Source organism: Hyaloscypha bicolor, assembly GCF_002865645.1.
Source record: "Hyaloscypha bicolor E unplaced genomic scaffold K444scaffold_61, whole genome shotgun sequence".
NCBI classification, from domain to species: domain Eukaryota; kingdom Fungi; phylum Ascomycota; class Leotiomycetes; order Helotiales; family Hyaloscyphaceae; genus Hyaloscypha; species Hyaloscypha bicolor.
In genome coordinates this window covers 872,078-889,026 of record NW_020194563.1, presented here as the reverse complement: position 1 = coordinate 889,026, position 16,949 = coordinate 872,078, and the positions used below count along the sequence as shown (strand labels likewise).

The 16,949-nt window shown below is 48.6% G+C and overlaps 7 protein-coding genes across 7 annotated transcripts; 2 read left to right on the top strand and 5 right to left on the bottom strand.

The window, feature by feature from the left end:
* Positions 1-283: 283 nt before the first annotated feature.
* Positions 284-1,240, bottom strand: K444DRAFT_561395 (uncharacterized protein). The gene has a single exon (XM_024876937.1). The coding sequence runs from the start codon at positions 782-784 to the stop codon at positions 410-412; it is 375 nt and encodes a 124-aa protein (XP_024737178.1). The 5' UTR covers positions 785-1,240; the 3' UTR covers positions 284-409.
* Positions 728-1,396, bottom strand: K444DRAFT_612848 (uncharacterized protein). Its single transcript, XM_024880220.1, has 2 exons — positions 1,116-1,396; positions 728-1,068 (listed from the first exon to the last, which is right to left on the bottom strand). The coding sequence occupies exons 1-2, from the start codon at positions 1,238-1,240 to the stop codon at positions 978-980; spliced, it is 216 nt and encodes a 71-aa protein (XP_024737177.1). The 5' UTR covers positions 1,241-1,396; the 3' UTR covers positions 728-977.
* A 949-nt stretch (positions 1,397-2,345) lies between these two features.
* On the top strand, positions 2,346-3,922 carry K444DRAFT_400042 (uncharacterized protein). The gene is made up of 4 exons (XM_024872520.1): positions 2,346-2,826; positions 2,875-3,631; positions 3,675-3,840; positions 3,904-3,922. Exons 1-3 carry the CDS (start codon positions 2,486-2,488, stop codon positions 3,699-3,701), a joined length of 1,125 nt encoding a protein of 374 aa, XP_024737176.1. The 5' UTR covers positions 2,346-2,485; the 3' UTR covers positions 3,702-3,840; positions 3,904-3,922.
* A 230-nt stretch (positions 3,923-4,152) lies between these two features.
* Positions 4,153-4,933, bottom strand: K444DRAFT_400025 (uncharacterized protein). Its single transcript, XM_024872519.1, has 3 exons — positions 4,580-4,933; positions 4,447-4,537; positions 4,153-4,388 (listed from the first exon to the last, which is right to left on the bottom strand). Exons 1-3 carry the CDS (start codon positions 4,753-4,755, stop codon positions 4,284-4,286), a joined length of 372 nt encoding a protein of 123 aa, XP_024737175.1. The 5' UTR covers positions 4,756-4,933; the 3' UTR covers positions 4,153-4,283.
* A 2,445-nt stretch (positions 4,934-7,378) lies between these two features.
* On the top strand, positions 7,379-9,004 carry K444DRAFT_612846 (P-loop containing nucleoside triphosphate hydrolase protein; the record flags this gene model as incomplete). Its single annotated transcript, XM_024880219.1, has 1 exon — positions 7,379-9,004. A coding segment is annotated over exon 1 (1,337 nt), but the record flags the coding sequence as incomplete, so codon positions are not given.
* Positions 9,005-10,748: 1,744 nt separating this feature from the next.
* On the bottom strand, positions 10,749-13,588 carry K444DRAFT_612844 (uncharacterized protein). The gene is made up of 3 exons (XM_024880218.1): positions 13,349-13,588; positions 13,035-13,284; positions 10,749-12,984 (listed from the first exon to the last, which is right to left on the bottom strand). Exons 1-3 carry the CDS (start codon positions 13,423-13,425, stop codon positions 11,008-11,010), a joined length of 2,304 nt encoding a protein of 767 aa, XP_024737173.1. The 5' UTR covers positions 13,426-13,588; the 3' UTR covers positions 10,749-11,007.
* Positions 13,589-16,026: 2,438 nt separating this feature from the next.
* K444DRAFT_629655 (uncharacterized protein) lies at positions 16,027-16,762 on the bottom strand (the record flags this gene model as incomplete). Its single annotated transcript, XM_024883094.1, has 4 exons — positions 16,027-16,034; positions 16,066-16,255; positions 16,308-16,627; positions 16,675-16,762. 4 exons carry the CDS (start codon positions 16,760-16,762, stop codon positions 16,027-16,029), a joined length of 606 nt encoding a protein of 201 aa, XP_024737172.1.
* Between the last annotated feature and the right edge of the window lie 187 nt (positions 16,763-16,949).

Genomic DNA, 16,949 nt, shown 5'->3' with positions numbered 1-16,949 from the left:
GACGCCTCCGTAACGATTGGAGAACGTATTTCCTCCCGCTGCTGTGGATTGATTGATCATATGCCAGTCTAGGCCTGGGCTCCTGCGTATTGGTGGCAACGCAGCTTTCATATCCGCCGAAGCCAATTTTCAATTACATTACTTTGACACTCTTCACACTTAACCCCCCTAGCCGTGGGAACAGTAACATAACATGAGATACATTTAGCCTTAGCCGCAATATTAGTAGCTTCAGGTCCTTCCAGAAAGTCTGTCTCGAATTTAATATTTTCCTTTGCAGTTTAACGCCATGTGGGTATCAGGGAATGGTTCCTCTGAATCCGAACATAGAGATTATTCATGTAATTAGTCCACGGTGGTCCCAGCCATTCTTATACGTTGTTCTAGCTAAGCAGAAATACTGGCAGCTTCACTCATCCCTGACTTTCGGCTCCCTATCGGCCGCGCCATACCTCCAAAGACTACCTGGTCTGATTCGGGAGCCTGAGGATCGGGTTAGCAGTTGTGATGGGAAGCAGTTGTGATGGGAAGCAGTTGTGATGGGAAGCAGTTGTGATGGGAAGCAGTTGTGATGGGAAGCAGTTGTGATGGGAAGCAGTTGTGATGGGAAGCAGTTGTGAAGAGCAGCAGCCCACAGCGCCCCCATATGCAGGCACTTACGGAGTAATACATTCATAGCTTGGCGCAGCCGCATCTGCAAGCATGTGTAGCTGGAACTTTCGTTGGCATGGGACGATGGACAAGGGAGTGTGAATGGGCTGGATTGTGGAGCGCCACAGAGCATCCCATGCCGCAGATCTCCGAGTCAGGATTGTTCTTTCATTTGAGCTTCAGATATGTCACAGATAGAGAGATAGATGAGGGGAGGTAATAGGAAGTCATCTGATTTGATTGAAAGAAACTTCAAAAATCGTCAGACCAGAAACGTATTGTGCTCAATGCCTGTCAATCCGAACACCTCTACCCTGCGCTCCTGCCTAAGTTTGGATGCGAGTGTTCTTCGGTTGTCGAGTCATCCATGACGGATGGATCGCTGGGTTACGGCAATCACCGCAGCGCTCATCTAGCCTGTGGTTCTGTTAGGTGTAGCTTTACTGCAGAATAATTCAATATACCTGAACTCGATGGCAACAACGCTTGGCGGGCAGCGTTTGTGAGTTCTCTCGTAGTTTGTGCACCATGCTCGAACCGTGTAGCGGACATGACTGCAGCGGAATTCGACTTGCGTGTAGTCGCACATGGTTTGAAGTTGCTGGAGAAGGTAGGATTCGCAATGCCCGTATTGGGAATGTTCTTGGGGTTGAAGGAAGGAATGAGAAAGCAGCTTTCAGAGAAGTGATGCAGCAGAGGATATATAGAAAACTCGGTACACAAAGTGGCAGCCAAGCTTAGGGTCAATGCACGAGCCGCAATTACGGCAGTTGGGGGAGATTCTGAACGATTGTAATTACATTGCAGAGGCCTGGCCTTGAAAGACTTTCCATCTCGGCGGGTGCAGTGCCAGTATCTGAAATGATTAGTATACTCGACTCAAATTATGTATTCCCTTGTGGTGGCTCCCTCCTGCCATTAATGCACTTTCAATACCGTGGTACTTCAATCAATATCAAGGGGATGCCACAGATGGGCAAGCGATGGGAATGTAATATCTTCCTCAATTGGAAATTCCTTCATCGGCACTAAACACTTCTGAGAATCAGATTCCGAATGTGCTAGAGCAGGCTTTTTGCTGTTGCTCTGTCGATGAAGCCATTGCTCTAGCGAAGCAGCGAATTCCTTGGTATATGTGCAAATCAGTAGGCATGCCCATATGCCAAATAACAGAGTAGATCCAGTAACAAATACCACGCAAGAGGAGCCAATAAGTGGAATGGGCCCCATTTTCTCGGGATAATATAGACAATGCGCTGAGGTCAATCCAGATTGGCTGGCCAGAGACACCCTGGGGGAGAAAACTTCACCGAAGCCGGGCGCGAGGGCGCAGGCACCCTGTAGGAGGCGCGTGGCTGCAAGTGTAACTCGGTGAGGGAGTTTGATTGATTGCGAACGAAGTGAGGCGAGCGTGTGCATATTGCCTCGTTCTGAGACTTCTTACATATGAACCTCGATCCCTCGATTTCGCAGAAACAATTCATGATAAACACGGCCAGGAGCTCGAAAAAGGAAGCCCGATGTTCCACCAACGACTTCCCGTCTGGAAGCATTCCCCGGGTAAGCTAAAAGAGACGCTATGCAATATGGGATCGATGCCTTCCAACCCCACTCGGGGAAGGGGGCAAATCAGGGCTAACACTAGACGACATGGAGAATGGCACATGGGGTTGCCGCGAGATACGAGATGTGGTTGCTCAGGAATCCTCATTGTGGCGCACGCTAGTGGACACACTTTCGAAAGTGTGTCCACTAGCTCGCTTTAAGCGAGCTCAGAAATTTGGTGCACATCCCCGTGTCGCCCACGAAATCCATACCACCATCGTTTCACGTAATGGACGAGAGCAAGATCAGACTGAGTTGTCATCACAATTCCTTCTATATACCGCTGGATGAGAGAGACCAAGAGAAGTCTTCCCGGCAGGCAGTCTCAGCTGTCCATACAACGCATGTTCACTTTGTTGTGCAGTATGAGCAGCATTGGGCGGCTGTACAACTTTCAATCTCTCCCTTCGCCCTCGCGGCCTTTCCAGGTCAAACTTTTTACTCAAGTCACTTCCGTTACTCGTTGTGTTGCCATCCTCCCCCGAGACATGATCTCATCAACAGTGTGGTACAAAGAATATACGATGCTCGCTTTCATCCATCTCCATGGAACTTTTCAGTCAAATCCTGGTATGTCTTGGAGTTCCTCACTCCTCAGTTAGTGCTAAGATCTCACAGTGGCACTCATGAGCCCCGCGGTTTGAACTGCGGTGCAGCAGACATTACCTGTGCTAAGAAGGCAGAAGAGGCACTCCTCGCCCATATCAAAGATCCAGATATACCCGCTCCACCAAGAGATTCAAATATTGAATTTCCAAGTCGAAACAAGCGCCGAAGACGGGGGGATTCTCACCTGAGCAGTGGCGATGACAGTGACAATCAAGATGCCGATGAGGGAGACCCTACCGAGGAGAGTGCGGCCGATGATGAACATCCAGGCCCTGCCGAGCAGAGGCAACGCAGGACAGGATTACAGAAGAACAAGACCCGGAGCGTGGCCAAGAAGCCGTACGACCCAGTCCGAATCATCGCGAACAAAATTCGAAATGGGATCACGATGAAAAGGGACCAGATCAGAAACAGACAGGTTGCGCCGGCCCTGCTTGATACTTCTACAAACCAACCAGAAAGTCCTCAAGCCAAAGATGTGACGCATATCGAACCCATGATGGAGCCGGTAACCCAGCAAGTGGCGGAGCACTACATCGACAGGATTTGGGATAGAACAGTTCAACAGGTCAAAGTGACTGAAGATGATGGTTGGAAAATTATGTTCTACTGCTCGTGTTTGCGCACCTACTTCAACATCAGGACTAACGACAAGTCCAAGTTGCGGTGGATGAATGCGGCTCGCATAATCAACTCAATTGTCAATGGCCTTTGGGAACATTGGGGACCTCACGCCCTTTATGTATACGAAGCTCTTGCTGGTAAGGTAAGTAATCCCTCTACAAAGGCAGCTGCTAACGCGTAAGTAGCAAAGAACTATATTTTGGGGAGGATAACAGATGCTAGTGAAGAGACGCGGAGTGGTGTTGCAACCGCCGTTGTCAACGGCCTGTCGCGAGAATGGCTGCCTGGTGAACTTGAAGAAACTACAGTGTTTCATCCTTTATTTTTCATTAGTTGTGTGCAGAATATCGAGTAAGTGACAACTATTTTGCCTTTTATAGAATTGGTAAGAGGTTGCTAAAGCGATACATGAAGATATTCGGAGTTGTGCCATAAACTTCATGTGGCTCGATTAGCTCAACTCCACCCGACAGATTTCCAGAAACGAGTCCCGCTACTGCCCCTTCAGCTTCGGTGGGAGCAGGCGTGCCCATCAAACAAACATGAGACAACAAAAGTCAAGCACAAAAGAATCTGTCCGGCAGGCGCAGACTACCAGAACCCTCCGGCATCATCTATCCCTGCACTAAACACGAACAGTGTAGGGAAGCTGCCAAACCGCCAGTCGACAGCTTGGATTAGAATTTCACTTGGAGATAAGACAAGTGAGTTTGGTTTCCCAAGAGTGATAGCGATGGACTACTGCTAACTCACTTATTCTGGTGCAGCGAGCCAAGTTCCCGCTGCAGATCCGATCACTGCTTCCAACAATTTCCATGCATCACCTGAAGCTGGCACAACTGGGGTGGACTCGGGACAGGCACACCAAGGAGTTGGGAAAAGAGGTAAGTGCAAAGTGGCTGTTCAACTATTCAGGATGCTAAATTGAAGTGAAGTGGATCTTGAAAGACACGCTACCTGCGACCTGGACCCCCATCTCGACCTCGAAAGATACGCGAATTGCGACCTGGAACCCCATCTCGACCTCGAAGAATACGCGAACTGCGACCTGGAACCCCATCTCGACCTCGAAGAATACGCCAACTGCGACCTGGACCCATACCTTGATCTCCAAAGCCTCGCTACTCTGCACCCAGGATCACCTGGGCCGGTAACTCGACCCTTGAAAGCCTGCTGACTGCGACCTGGGAACCGTACCCTTCCATGCTCATTTTTTCGTCGCCTTCTTCTCAACCAGATAAAGAAGATCCACTGCTGAACCTTCATCAACTTGAATTGTGCCTCCGTCCCTTATGCGTGCCGACTGCCCTGGAACCACTTCTGCTCCATTGACTTTTGGATTCTTTCCCCATACATAGACAGGCCACAGGTCTGCAGAACGAGCACCCAAGGACGTTGTGCCAGGCCGCATTCTGACTACGCTACATGACATACTTTTCGAGTTAATCTGGGTTTGAAGTCAGCTTTTAGCCAATACACCTATTGCAAGGGTGGAGGTACCTCCTTCTCATACCCCAAGGCTCGAAAAAGACGTCGAACGTTTCCTTTCATCTGAGGGTCCGTACATGTTTCCACGCCGTTCTCGTCTCGAGTAAACGCAGCCTCTACGGTGAATAAACCAAACTTGGTTATGAGGTTGGCGATTTCCTCTTCCGGCTCATAATGCTGTCCAGACTCACTCATGGAAAGGGGTTGCCGCTCAAAGAGGGTGGGGTGGATTGTATGGGAAATCCGAATCAGCGGCGTCTCTGCAACAAGTCGCCGCAGGTCTCCACAGCGAACAAGAGGCGTATATCCTTGGTATTGAGCACGAGGTTATATATGATATGCTGATCAGCCGATGACAAGACTTCGACTAGGCGCCACGAAAATGTCGAGATGAATAGATCGAGCTCGCTCTGGTGGGGGGATGGTTTTCCAAAGCGCTGCGCGGATGCGGAATCTAGGTACGTGCTTAGTAACATTGCATCAAGGCTTGGAAGACTGACTTACTATAGCGTTGGTAGTTCTGGATCGCTGGGTCCTTCTCTGAGGGATATCGCGACAGGTCGACTGGCCGTTTCTGATTGCGTCGTTGGGCAGGAAAAGTAGGCTCCGGAAGACGCTAGTACCAATAAGAGCTAGCGCAAAGGTCTCGGATTTTCGCCCATGCCTCACAGCACACCACGAAAACACTCCGCTTCCCAAGCGTAATTGTCTTTCTATTCTCGCCACCTCTTTACAGTCCACGTGAGCTAGATAGCAATTTTGATGTCCAAGTGGGCACGCCCTTTGCCTTTTCCTACTGAGCCGCCCTTTATTCACGACCATGGCGTCACAATAAAGCCGCACTTGCAACTATGTTCATTGTCAGGAATGTTCTTTTGTGTTAATCTGGCTTGCTGTTGGTCAAGTGCCATTGCAGCTCAAGCTCAACTGCGACGAACTTGCGATGCCCACATGGTGGCTGATATTTTGAGGTAAAATGCCACGTGTGGCGAAGTTATAGCCAGGCACGTGATCTTTCAACTTGGTGCCGCAGCGAGTCTGTCATTATAGGCTTAGCTCACAGAGGAGGTCTGCAGAATGCACACCGCAACTTTCCTATTCCGACACAGGATTCTCCTTTCCTGGGGTTGGTGCAGGATATAGACTACAATTTCCCACCCATCCCTTGATTCTCTCTTCAGACTTCTCCAACTTCAATCCTGCGATTACCATCTTACGAAGTTAGTAGCTTCCCATCCATCTTCAGACCTGTGCTAACTTCCCAGCCTGCCTCCCTCACTATACCAAAATGGCACTCCCTGACTATTGCAACCACTCTTTTCAAACTCCTCAAATCTGAATCTACTCTGATTCAATGGGTGTGCTCTGTGTGTCACTCTGGACCGCATTAGTACATCTTTGAATGCAAATATTGCAAATTGAGGACCTGCCGTCCTTGCACGAACAAGGTGTAGCACTGTTCTTTTATGGCGTTAAGTACGGCGTGTAGAGAACGAAGAGACAATCTTACTGAAATCGTTCCAGATACGAGGATCAAAGCATGCGCCTAATCAAATTGTGATCTTGATGAGGCTCAAATAAGGTTGTGGCAAACATTGCGGGGTAATGTGGCGCATGAGGGTGGGATGAGGTCAATCGTGGCTTATTATAACTACGCTCGGGGAGGCTTCAAAAGTTTCGCTTCTATAGACAAATCAGACAAAGTAATCGTTTTGCGACTGGCTGGATTTCTGCTACCTGTCTAATACTAGCTACAATATCTCAATACAGCCTTACTTCTTTGATCCCGAATATCCTTATCCTTTCACGTCCCGGCCAGCCCTTTGCACATGTTATTGGGGTTTTAAGCAGAAAAATGAGTGCGTACCGCAGGTGTGGCCACACCGGATCCTGCTTCGACAGCGCAGATCAGCCACGGACTCGCCTTTCTATGCGCCTTCGTCTCCTTTGGCCGGAAAGGGAAGATCACGGCAGACTTCCTTAATTCCGTGTGGTGAGCTAATAGGGCTACCCGTCTCTTGGTCAAGCAATGCCCCCTACACCGCCTGCATACCACCAAGCCGAGCAAAGAGATGGCGTTCGCCTGCATATGCAGTCTTCAAAGGCTTTTGAGGCTCTCCACTCCAATTATTAAGTGATATAGACGGGCTCGCCGGCATACACAACGAACAAAGCCAACCGCATGGTGCAGCAATGTTAGTTGCAGCAAAAAGTCACCAGATTGACGCAGCTACTCCCAATTAAGTAATGGGGATGGCGCAGGCGCACTCGCCTCACGTTTCCCGTGTCAAAGGAGACGAAGGCGCATAGAATTGGCTGACCTGCTCTGTCAGGGCGGGGATCCGTACTTCAAGCCCCCTGAGTTGAAACATGCTGTCTCCTCATTTCGTCCGTCTGAAGCACAAATTCGACTTCCTCCATCCTCAGAGGCACTCCTACTCAAGACTCTCTGATTCAAAATCTAGAAAGATACTCTTTCCGCCAATACCTCGTTTGAACACTTGTCTTCTATTTTCTTCCTCATGGAATCAATCATTTACGCACTCCTCCAACTTATTCCCAGCTTATTAAAAGCTGAGCATGTCGGACTTCTCGTGAAACTGTTCGCCATTACTTCTGCTAGCCTCTCTCTATTCTACTTCGTCAAGTCCTACTTTATGACAACTGTTCGAATATCAGAAAGCGATATCCTTGCCCAGAGCCTGTTGAGCTACTGCGCGAAAACCCATCACGCAAAGCACCGGAAATCGTTAACAGCTGCCTCTGTTTGGCCGGAGGAGGATGACATAAAGATACCTCTTACACAGTTTCGAAATTTCAAACTGGAAGAACGGAAGGCCCCTCCTAAATACGAACCAGATTTTGGCTCTACCTGGAAAATGGAGTATGGGGTGAGCGTTCAGCGTGTTTCGCGTGAGCCAGAAAAAAAAGCTGGTGGTCTGGTCCTTCACTACTTCGGCAGATCTCTGACGCCAATAGAGAATCTTCTGAAACTGGCCGCGAAAGAAGATTTTGAACGTCATCGCAACGACAACTTAGTTGTTTACCCAGAATCCGAGGACATGATACGCCAATGTTCTCCCGACGACGCATGGGCCGTACCAATCTATCGTCGTGGAAGATCTATGGACACAGTCTGTATGCGCCAGGGGCTAAAGGACCAAATTCTGGGTGATATACAGAGCTTCACCAGCTACAAGATGCAGGAACGTTATTTTGCGTCAGGCATTCCCTACCGCAGAGGCTACCTCTTTTACGGCTCTCGGGGAACTGGCAAGACGTCTCTCTACAAGGCTTTGGCATTGAGAACTGGGCTGAGACTTTATCTGGTGAATGTAGCGGAGCTTGAGCTAACAGACAACTCTCTTCAGAAGCTCTTCGCTGGAATACCTAGACGCTGTATTGTTATTCTGGAAGAGGTTGATCCCACACAACTAAGACGCAGTAATAACGTTAGTGGAATTGCGAAGAAGAACGGGATTTCGCTTTCTGGTCTAAAAAGCGCCATCGATGGACCTTTAACTCCCGAGGGGCATCTTCTCATTATAACGACCAATTTTTGCCCAAAGGACTTCCCCCAAGAGCTCATCCGACCAGGGCGTGTCGACTTGGCAATCGAATTCAAGAAAGCCAGTGTTGATGAGGCCATTCAGCTCTTTAAGACTGCCTACTTACAGTCGCCTGAAGACGAGTTAAAGGAACATATAGCAAACTTTTCTATACAGGCATCACTTTTGAAGGATTCTGAGTTTAGTCATGCTGAATTGCAAGGTTTTTTTTTGACGGCACGCACTCCACAGAATGCATCCAAAACATTTCGCGATTGGGTGGAGCAAGAGCGCAAGAAAGGGAAGAATAATGAGGTAGAAGATGGGGAGCAGGTAGATCGAGAGCAGGTCGAGGAGGGGCAGGCGGGTGAAGAATAGGGTGGAGGATAAACTCCGTTTGTGACTTGTTACGTTCCTCGTTCGTACTCGAACTTATCAAAGGCTCTCTCCGTTTTGATAGCATAGGCCATCGTTTTCGCCGCTTGTGATTGGAATTATGCGTATGTGTATCCCGTGATCCATTCTCAAGGCTTTTGAAGACGATTTGACGCACAATTGATCAAATTCGTACCTGGAGCGGAGGCTCGCTTATTCAACATTGTCAACCAGCCTCCCCTATAGAAAATAGATCAACAAGGTGCGGCGTGTGCATGCCGTGAGCCCCCATTGCCTTGAAGATGGCAAGTTTTGACCGCCGCTTATTGCATATGCGGAAACACCCATTCATCTCACTTTTGTCCATTTCCCTTGGTATACTCGGTCAGGACTGGCTGCCTGGTGCCGTCTATAAAGGCTAAGACAAGGAGGGGTAAACAGCAGGCACTTGCCAGCGAAGCAAGATGCCGAGCTTTACATCCACGTTACTGAGGCCCCCCCCCCCCCCCCCCCATGCAGGGTGATTTGACAAATACTTGCGTCAAAGACGCCCATACTTGTAACTGCGGGACGTTTGCTGCCAGTGAATTGGCGCCTTCACACTCTGGCTTCCTGGCGGTCGAGCATGCATATAAAACCCCAACAAATTCTCATATCCTCCCTACTCACGTCCAGCTTCCCTCGCCATTCCTTCTGTCTCCAGTATCATTTTGCAATTCACGTTCCGCTCCACCTGTTTGCAGAGCGAGACGCATTTATGCCATGGACTGTAACAGAGTCTTCACTGATGAAGGTATGCACCAAGAATTAATACATAAAGTAATTAGAACTGACTAGAAAATTTATCCGATAGAGAAAGTCCCTTTTAAAAAGCAGCGCAACTTAGCGGGGCAACAACTGGGCTTTCAGATCGCCCTCAATTTCCAGTTATATCGTAAGTTAAGCCATCTTTAGGAACTTCCAATGCTAAGTAGATTAGTTAAAGAACTGAAGCACACTATGTGCGAAGGGGAGTTGGAAATATGCACATCGAACGCGAAAAAGCAAAAAGATCTTCTTCGTCCGGAAAAGTGGCAGGTTGAACTTTATCTCGAGCAACTGCGACGACTTGGGGTGTCAGAAGCGCAGCTGAGGGCTTCCGAGTATTGCTGTATTCATAACAACGAAGGGACACCTTGGAGGTACTTGCTTACAAAAGGTGATGGCAGTACTCCAGATTTCTGGCCTGGTGGGCAGTCCAATATTGTTAGGTAGTCCGATACTCCAGATTTCAGGCGAACCACCATTGTGGGAACTGGGTGCTGGGAAATAAGGATTGTTTAGAAGTTGGGACTTTTTATTTTTTTATTTGGTTGTGAAACGATTTTTCCTGTTTTTTAACCTTGGTTTCCAACCGCAATTCCCATCCTCGTAACTTCCATGAAACAGATAGCAGACAGCCAGCCGCAAAATAGTGACACCATGGACTTCTAGCGTTGCGGCCGGAGTGTTGGAATGCACTCCTTTAGAGCTACTTCATCGAGAGAAATGGTATGGCAACAGCTTCCGCGAATAATGTATTTATTCCCTTCCATTTCTACCCGAAAGGATGTCTCTTTCTTACCAGTGCAAAAAGGAGGCAAAAATGTGTCTGAGTGGATAGCTGCTTCTGCTCATGCTCGTGGGAACTTGCTAAATTTAACCGACTAGTCCGGAGAAGGTCGAGGCTAATAGACCCAGGATGTGCCTACGCCCAGCCTCGCATGAGGCCGTTTGAAAACGTACTCACTTTGAAGAAGTCTCTCGCCTCTGAGCTGTAGGAGACGTGAGAGAACAGGCGACATCACATTATTTGGTTTATATTTTTGTCCCATTTTGGTTTGCATATTACGAAGTAACCACTGCTCCTCAGTCTCGTCTCGGGGTAATGGTACTAGCTGGGGGTGTTGCTCAACAATAGTGAAATGTTATTTGGTATATTACAGGAGAAGTTTCGAGGATGAAGCATTCAAGTTGAATAGCTCTATTCAACTAAATACATGAGAATGGCCCATCCCACACCACAAAACGTCAATTGCCTTTAAAGAACCCAAGCCTAATGCTCATCAAAATCAAAACAAAGTCAAAATTACCAGTCCTCCTCTGAAACCCAATCTGGATCAGTCACTAAAACAAGAAATTCTTTCAAGTTCGGTACAAGCTCCCCCGCCTTTTCAAATTGCGTCTTAAGGTCCCTTTTCATTAAATTGAAATGGTCCTCGTCGGCTTGTGCAATCGTGCTCGATGTTGGGGCTGGCATGGCGTCTTTAAGGGTGAATCTCAGTGATGGCGGCCCATTGCTACCACCACGGCCAGTCTGGTGTGCAAACCAAGCAAAGAAATCTGCCGTCGTGATTTCTGGTCTCAAAACCCACTTGCTGTAGCGAGCGCTGACCTTTCCCGCTCCGTCTGTTTGAACCCTGACAGCGATTTCCGGAGCAAGAACCGCCGCTATTGCTGTTTGTCGGCTGCTCAAGTCTCGAGCATCCTCTGGTTGGTTTTGAGGAACGTACGCAGCAACACCCATGGACGATCCAGGGTATTTGATTTCTGGAATGTGCATCTGGGCCGCTGTGGGGACAATTTTTGGTGCCAGGGCACGAGGAGCAACGGAGGAAATTGTATGGGCGGTGACTTTATTATGACGAGGCGGGTATCCACCACACACTTGGGCAGCTGGTGGCCGGGAATCAGCTACCAGCCCGATAGTTCTAGCCCTGGAGGTCGTAGAGCGTTCCGCTGGGAGCACAAGGGCAGTAGCACCACACTCAGCATCACGAGCATCCCTTACCACAACCTTGAAAGTAGATGTGTTGTTCAAGCTTGATGCCGTCCAGAAGAAGTCCCAGATATATTGCCTCAACACCGGAAGATGGTGTGCATTGTCTCTGGAGATGACGAATATATTTTCGAGTTTCGATTCGGCGTTATACATCTCAATTCGGAGATGCAAGACATCGGTGGTTCCTGTCTCCGTCATATACCATCTGTGGAAGTCCCGTAGCTTTGGCCACATTATGAATTCCATGGGGTATACTTTATATCCGATTAGCGTCCTTGATTGTAGGAGGACGTCGCCATTTCTTGTAAACACCTCGACAAAGGGCCGCATCGTAGACCAAGGCAACTCGCCTTGCAAGCCGTCTATGGTAAATGTTAGAGCCGGTCGGTTAGAAGACGCTTGGCTAGGTGGTGGGGCCCGGTGGTGATGAGTTGCTGGCGTTGTTGCATTTGATGATGAAATGGACACAGATTCTAGGTGCTGGCTAGTATTGAGGGAATCTGATGGACGATTGCCCCTAGCAGGATCCGTAGTGATCATTTGTGGTTGAAACAGCCGACTTCCAGCATCTTGCATCGATGCTGGGTAATGAGTGCTGTCAGGAGGTGGTGGAATGTTATCGAATGAGGCCGACCGGCCGGTTCCCGCGACCGAGGAGCCTCCAAAGGATCCTGACATCAACGGGCGACGTTCTGTTTCCACTGCCTGACTGTGCGTATCAACCCTAGGGGAGTTCCATGGTCTACCCGGGTCTTGCTCAGCCTCAACAGGGACTGACGAGAAACTCTGTTGTTCGGAACTCGCAGGAACATGTAGGTCTGACGGCCCTCTAGCTGGGGGTGACGGGTCATTTGGAGGGTTCCTTGCTTGGCCCGACAACCCAGTATTGTCAATTTCGGTAATTTCCAAGGGTCGACTATCGGATGTAGGAGAATGTGTTGAAGCGCTGTTCGATTTGGTCCTTGAGTCAGGTGGTGTATTGCCTTGAGATGGCTTAGTCCATCTGCTTGTCTCGACAGCCGACAAAGCCAACCGTGCCTTCTGCATGGCGTTGCTATCCTCGCTCGAAACCTGACGATGAGACTGACACTCTACAACATCTGATTGCGCAGTAGGCATAGTAGCCTCAGATGCTGGACTTCGATTTGGATGCTTGTGGTTCTCCATTGACTCAAAAGACACAGTTATGCAGTCTCCGTCCTGCTGTTCGTCCTTGCGACTCCGAGCTCGTTTCGGGCTACCCGTGGTCCTAGCCTCTGGCAGCGGCACTGCATCGGCGGTCCTCTGCGGAAACATCAGCAAGCATCAAATATAAAAGGCGGTGTATTAATGACCTTTCCAGTACGGGGCTTTTTGGAACTCTCTCGGTTCGCACCATCCACCAGGTCACCTTCCGATGCAGTTTGTTTGGGTGGGTTGCTTGATAGCTTCGAGTGATCCATCCCGACCATAAACGCCGGCCCAGGGCTCGTAGAGGTCTTTCCCCACAGCCCAGTCCTCCCCCGTAGCCCTTTGCATACTCGTCCACTCTGTTGGCAGTGTTGGCAGGTAGGAAGCGTTTCGTCGCATGTCAGTCCGCGTTCTCTATGGTTTACTGATCAGCGATAATCCTGAAGACAATATAGAAGACAAGATCCGACAAACTTACTCGCATGTTAAGCATCCTGGTTTGGCCTTAGCAGTGCGGCCTGCCTTCTTCTTTGACTCGCCGGATCGCCTGCCCATAATGAAAGCAGTCTCCCCACGTCAATACACAGCTTGAAGCCGCGCGCGCGTCCTTAAAACTTCGTTGGTCTGCTGAGGTCGCAGACGAAGCCTTGCGTTTAATGACGCTGGCGAATGTATATTGTGACATATTTTCGAACTTTATAGACGGCTTGATTGTGACGGTCGTTGTGAGGTTGTTTCGGTGAAGAGAGGCGGAGGAATCAGATGCCGCGGAACACCCAGAGCGGCCCAGAAATGCCCGACGCTAGCCAATTACAACACGGATTCAAGATGGTACCATCTAAACGGGATCATCTCTACGAGCCGTGACCTGGGTCGATCATCCTGCCAGATGACCCACAGAGATGGTACCACCTCAACGGGATCTTCTTCTACGAGCCGTGACGTGGGTCGATCATCCTGCCAGATGACCCACAGAGATGGTACCATCTCAACGGGATCTTCTTCTACGAGCCTCTGCCAGATGACCGCCAGAACATTTTCTGAATACGAAGCTTCTGGCCTGTTCTGGTGCATCAAGTTTGTTCACAGATCCCCATTGAATCTGCTCACCTCGGGATGCAGAAAATTCGGGCTTTTGCGGCCTATATGGCTATGTTTACCACTGTGGCCCACGCATACATGTTCCTTACAGACGGAAGCTTGCCTACCTGTGCTGTAAGCTGGCCTCTAGAACCTCGATTTTTCAGATACTGAACGAGAGCAGGCGCAATGTATCGCTGATTCGCTTTCAATGTCGTCCGACGCGCCCGCGAATGATGCGCAACTCTGCGCGAATAAAGACTTAAGTGATAGTCTTGAACGGTGCGTAAGTACAAGCTGCACAATCAGAGAGTTTCTAAGTCCGTCCTGGTACCACCTACTTTTGCAGGAAACTTCTAATACGGTCAGCAACCAAAAACACGACTGAATCAATCTGTCGTCGACCACTGCGGAATAGAAGCAAAGCCGTTTCAATCCCCGGGGTTATTGGGATATCTCTTGCTTTACCGGTCTTTATCCTACGCCTATTGGCAAGGATAATGAGCCTTCAATTTGGAATGGATGACTGGGCTATGATTGCAGCAATGGTAAGGATGCTGACAATCGAAGTAACATGGTCCTTTGGCTTACATGGCATAGGGATTTGTGATCCCGCTCTCTGCGATGGCTGTTGTCCGTACGTCAAATGGCATTTTGGCGGGTCGATGGTTACTGACGTGCTTGCCAGTTGCGGATTGTGGATTGGGGAAGGATGTCTGGTCTATCCCGTTTGGCAATATTACATATATCCTCCATGTGAGCTGATGGTAAAAGCTGTTGTGTATCGTCCTAATATTGTATAGATATATTACTTCGATGAATTGCTCTACCTCGGTAGTCTGACGATGGTAAGGGTGTCCATATTGTGCCTTTATCTTCGAATATTTCCCCAGAAAACGTTTAAGTCAATCGTACACGCTGTCGTGGTAGGCAATACCCTATACGGCACCGTATTTATTCTTATCTCAATATTCCAATGTATTCCAGTCCGGGCTGCTTGGACCAGATGGGATGGTACGGTTGGGGCCAGATGTGTCAATGCGAATGCACTGGGATGGACAAGCGGTGCGATCAATATCGCTTTGGACGTTATTATACTTGTCCTTCCAATGCCAGGGTTAGCAAAACTTGTGATGCCGTGGGAGCGCAAGATTCATATTTTGATGATTTTTGGCTTGGGATCTTTGTGAGTATATAAGAAATCGACAGGTAAACCGCGAACTAACAGAATTAACAGCGTTGCTATCGTTGCCATACTCCGGCTTACGTCGCTTGTAAAGTTCGCAAATACTCAAAATATAACATGTGAGAATATGCAATACCGTTGGGAAATGAAAACTAATCGCAACGCAGGGGACTATGTTCCTGTGGGATATTGGAGCACTATTGAGGTTCATGTCAGCGTTATTTGTGCTTGTCTGCCAGCCCTCCCTTCTTTGTTTCGGAAGAGACCCCAAGCTACCCCTATTGGTGGTCCAACTGCATTGTCCGGCAAAAACGTTCGCCCCATTAGCCAGCCGAAGAACCGTGATTCGGATGTCCTTCCCCTATTAAAGGTAGCAAGTGTGCATCGGCGGGGTATGAGTGATTGATATGCGCCATGGTAGTGAAAATACGTCGATGGTTAGATTATTTTTATCATCTTTCCCTGTCTCTCTCAGAGGCCATGGTAACCAACTCGGTCATGATGAAGAATATTGCGCGGCTATGTTGAGTTGCTTCATGATCTTTAGCTTGAGGGGAACGTACTGCTGCGCGAATATGATGTGTTGTCAGGAGGGCTCCACACTATGCTCACAGGTTAGTACTTCTAGGTCATCGAAAAACTGCTTCAAATTCACAGGATTTTGCAATTTTGATGAGGAGTCAGGTGCAAGGACAATAATATGCATTTTTATTCTCCTTGTCTTTGCATTAATCGATTACAGAATAAATATTGAAACGCTGTACAGTTCTGAAGTCGCAGAGCTCAGCAGTTCCTTCAGGCAGGACCGCCCTACAAGTTGGGCAAGTTGAGTGTTGTCCCAATATCCACGTTTCAATACAGCTACGGCAGAACGAGTGGCCTACATTATATCAACCAACTATGTAATCAAAGTATTCACCAGAACTTACCACATTTGGTACAAACTCGATCTGAGTTATCAGCCACATTATCCCCCCAACAAATCCTGCAGTCTAGTGCAAACAGCTCCGTCGCACTCTGTTCTCGTAATACGTGCTTCGGACACCAATAAAGAGTAATCCCATCATTGCAGCTCTGCAGAAGTTCGAGCTCGTTGCTCAAACACTCGTCACAGATAACCTGTAGCTGAAGTTAATTGTTTGAAAGGGTCTTGATTGCGATAATTGCGTACACAACCACAAAGTCTTAAAACGAACATTCTGCCATCGCCCTTCCTAAGGACGTTGGGGCAGAGAGCGCAAAGCTCGATGTTGGTGGTCAGATCGATAATTATTAGCGGTGGAGTCGCTGCAGCGAGACTCGAGGCTCGATCGCAGTGACGTTTCCGAGCTGGCGACCTGGCTCTGTTACTAACCGAAATATTACGCTTCCGTCCTTGGTTGCTGAGGGCCGAGGTTGTCTTGGGTTTGAGTCTCTCTTCAAAAGGTGGAAATTCATTATCACCATTATCATCGCTGTCGGTATGCCTGTCGACGCCGCCGTTTCTGGTCTCTGTATCATATTAGATGGGGATATCAAGGTAGCTTAAGATAACATACTTTGAGATTCGCCTTCAGTAATGTGTTCGACATCCAAACCACTGGTTCCAGTGAATGGCTTGCTCATGTGATCCTCCATTGATGCCATCGTGCTGGGGCGAAAGCCAGAGTATGGCAGAAGGGAAGGCGTATTGTGCCTTAAAGGGGTGGTTACGAAAGTTACTGTGTATGGGTAATAAATGAGACGGTGCTGTTAAAAAAAAAAGATATGCGAGGAAATAATTGCACAGATGTGGAGGAAGTGGGATCAGAGGGATTGTTATGGCCACAAACTA

Coding starts and splice junctions, on each gene's coding strand:
- K444DRAFT_612848 (XM_024880220.1), bottom strand. CDS start 1,240: ATGTGCGACTACACGCAAGTCGAATTCCGCTGCAGTCATGTCCGCTAC. Junction 1,069..1,115: donor GTTGTTGCCATCGAGTTCAG/GTATATTGAATT, acceptor ACAGAACCACAG/GCTAGATGAGCGCTGCGGTG.
- K444DRAFT_400025 (XM_024872519.1), bottom strand. CDS start 4,755: ATGAAGGTTCAGCAGTGGATCTTCTTTATCTGGTTGAGAAGAAGGCGA. Junction 4,538..4,579: donor AGATCAAGGTATGGGTCCAG/GTCGCAGTTGGC, acceptor ATGGGGTTCCAG/GTCGCAGTTCGCGTATTCTT. Junction 4,389..4,446: donor GATGGGGGTCCAGGTCGCAG/GTAGCGTGTCTT, acceptor ATAGTTGAACAG/CCACTTTGCACTTACCTCTT.
- K444DRAFT_612844 (XM_024880218.1), bottom strand. CDS start 13,425: ATGGGCAGGCGATCCGGCGAGTCAAAGAAGAAGGCAGGCCGCACTGCT. Junction 13,285..13,348: donor CCAGGATGCTTAACATGCGA/GTAAGTTTGTCG, acceptor AGTAAACCATAG/AGAACGCGGACTGACATGCG. Junction 12,985..13,034: donor AAAAGCCCCGTACTGGAAAG/GTCATTAATACA, acceptor ATGTTTCCGCAG/AGGACCGCCGATGCAGTGCC.
- K444DRAFT_400042 (XM_024872520.1), top strand. CDS start 2,486: ATGGACGAGAGCAAGATCAGACTGAGTTGTCATCACAATTCCTTCTAT. Junction 2,827..2,874: donor AACTTTTCAGTCAAATCCTG/GTATGTCTTGGA, acceptor AAGATCTCACAG/TGGCACTCATGAGCCCCGCG. Junction 3,632..3,674: donor ACGAAGCTCTTGCTGGTAAG/GTAAGTAATCCC, acceptor ACGCGTAAGTAG/CAAAGAACTATATTTTGGGG.
- K444DRAFT_561395 (XM_024876937.1), bottom strand. CDS start 784: ATGCTCTGTGGCGCTCCACAATCCAGCCCATTCACACTCCCTTGTCCA.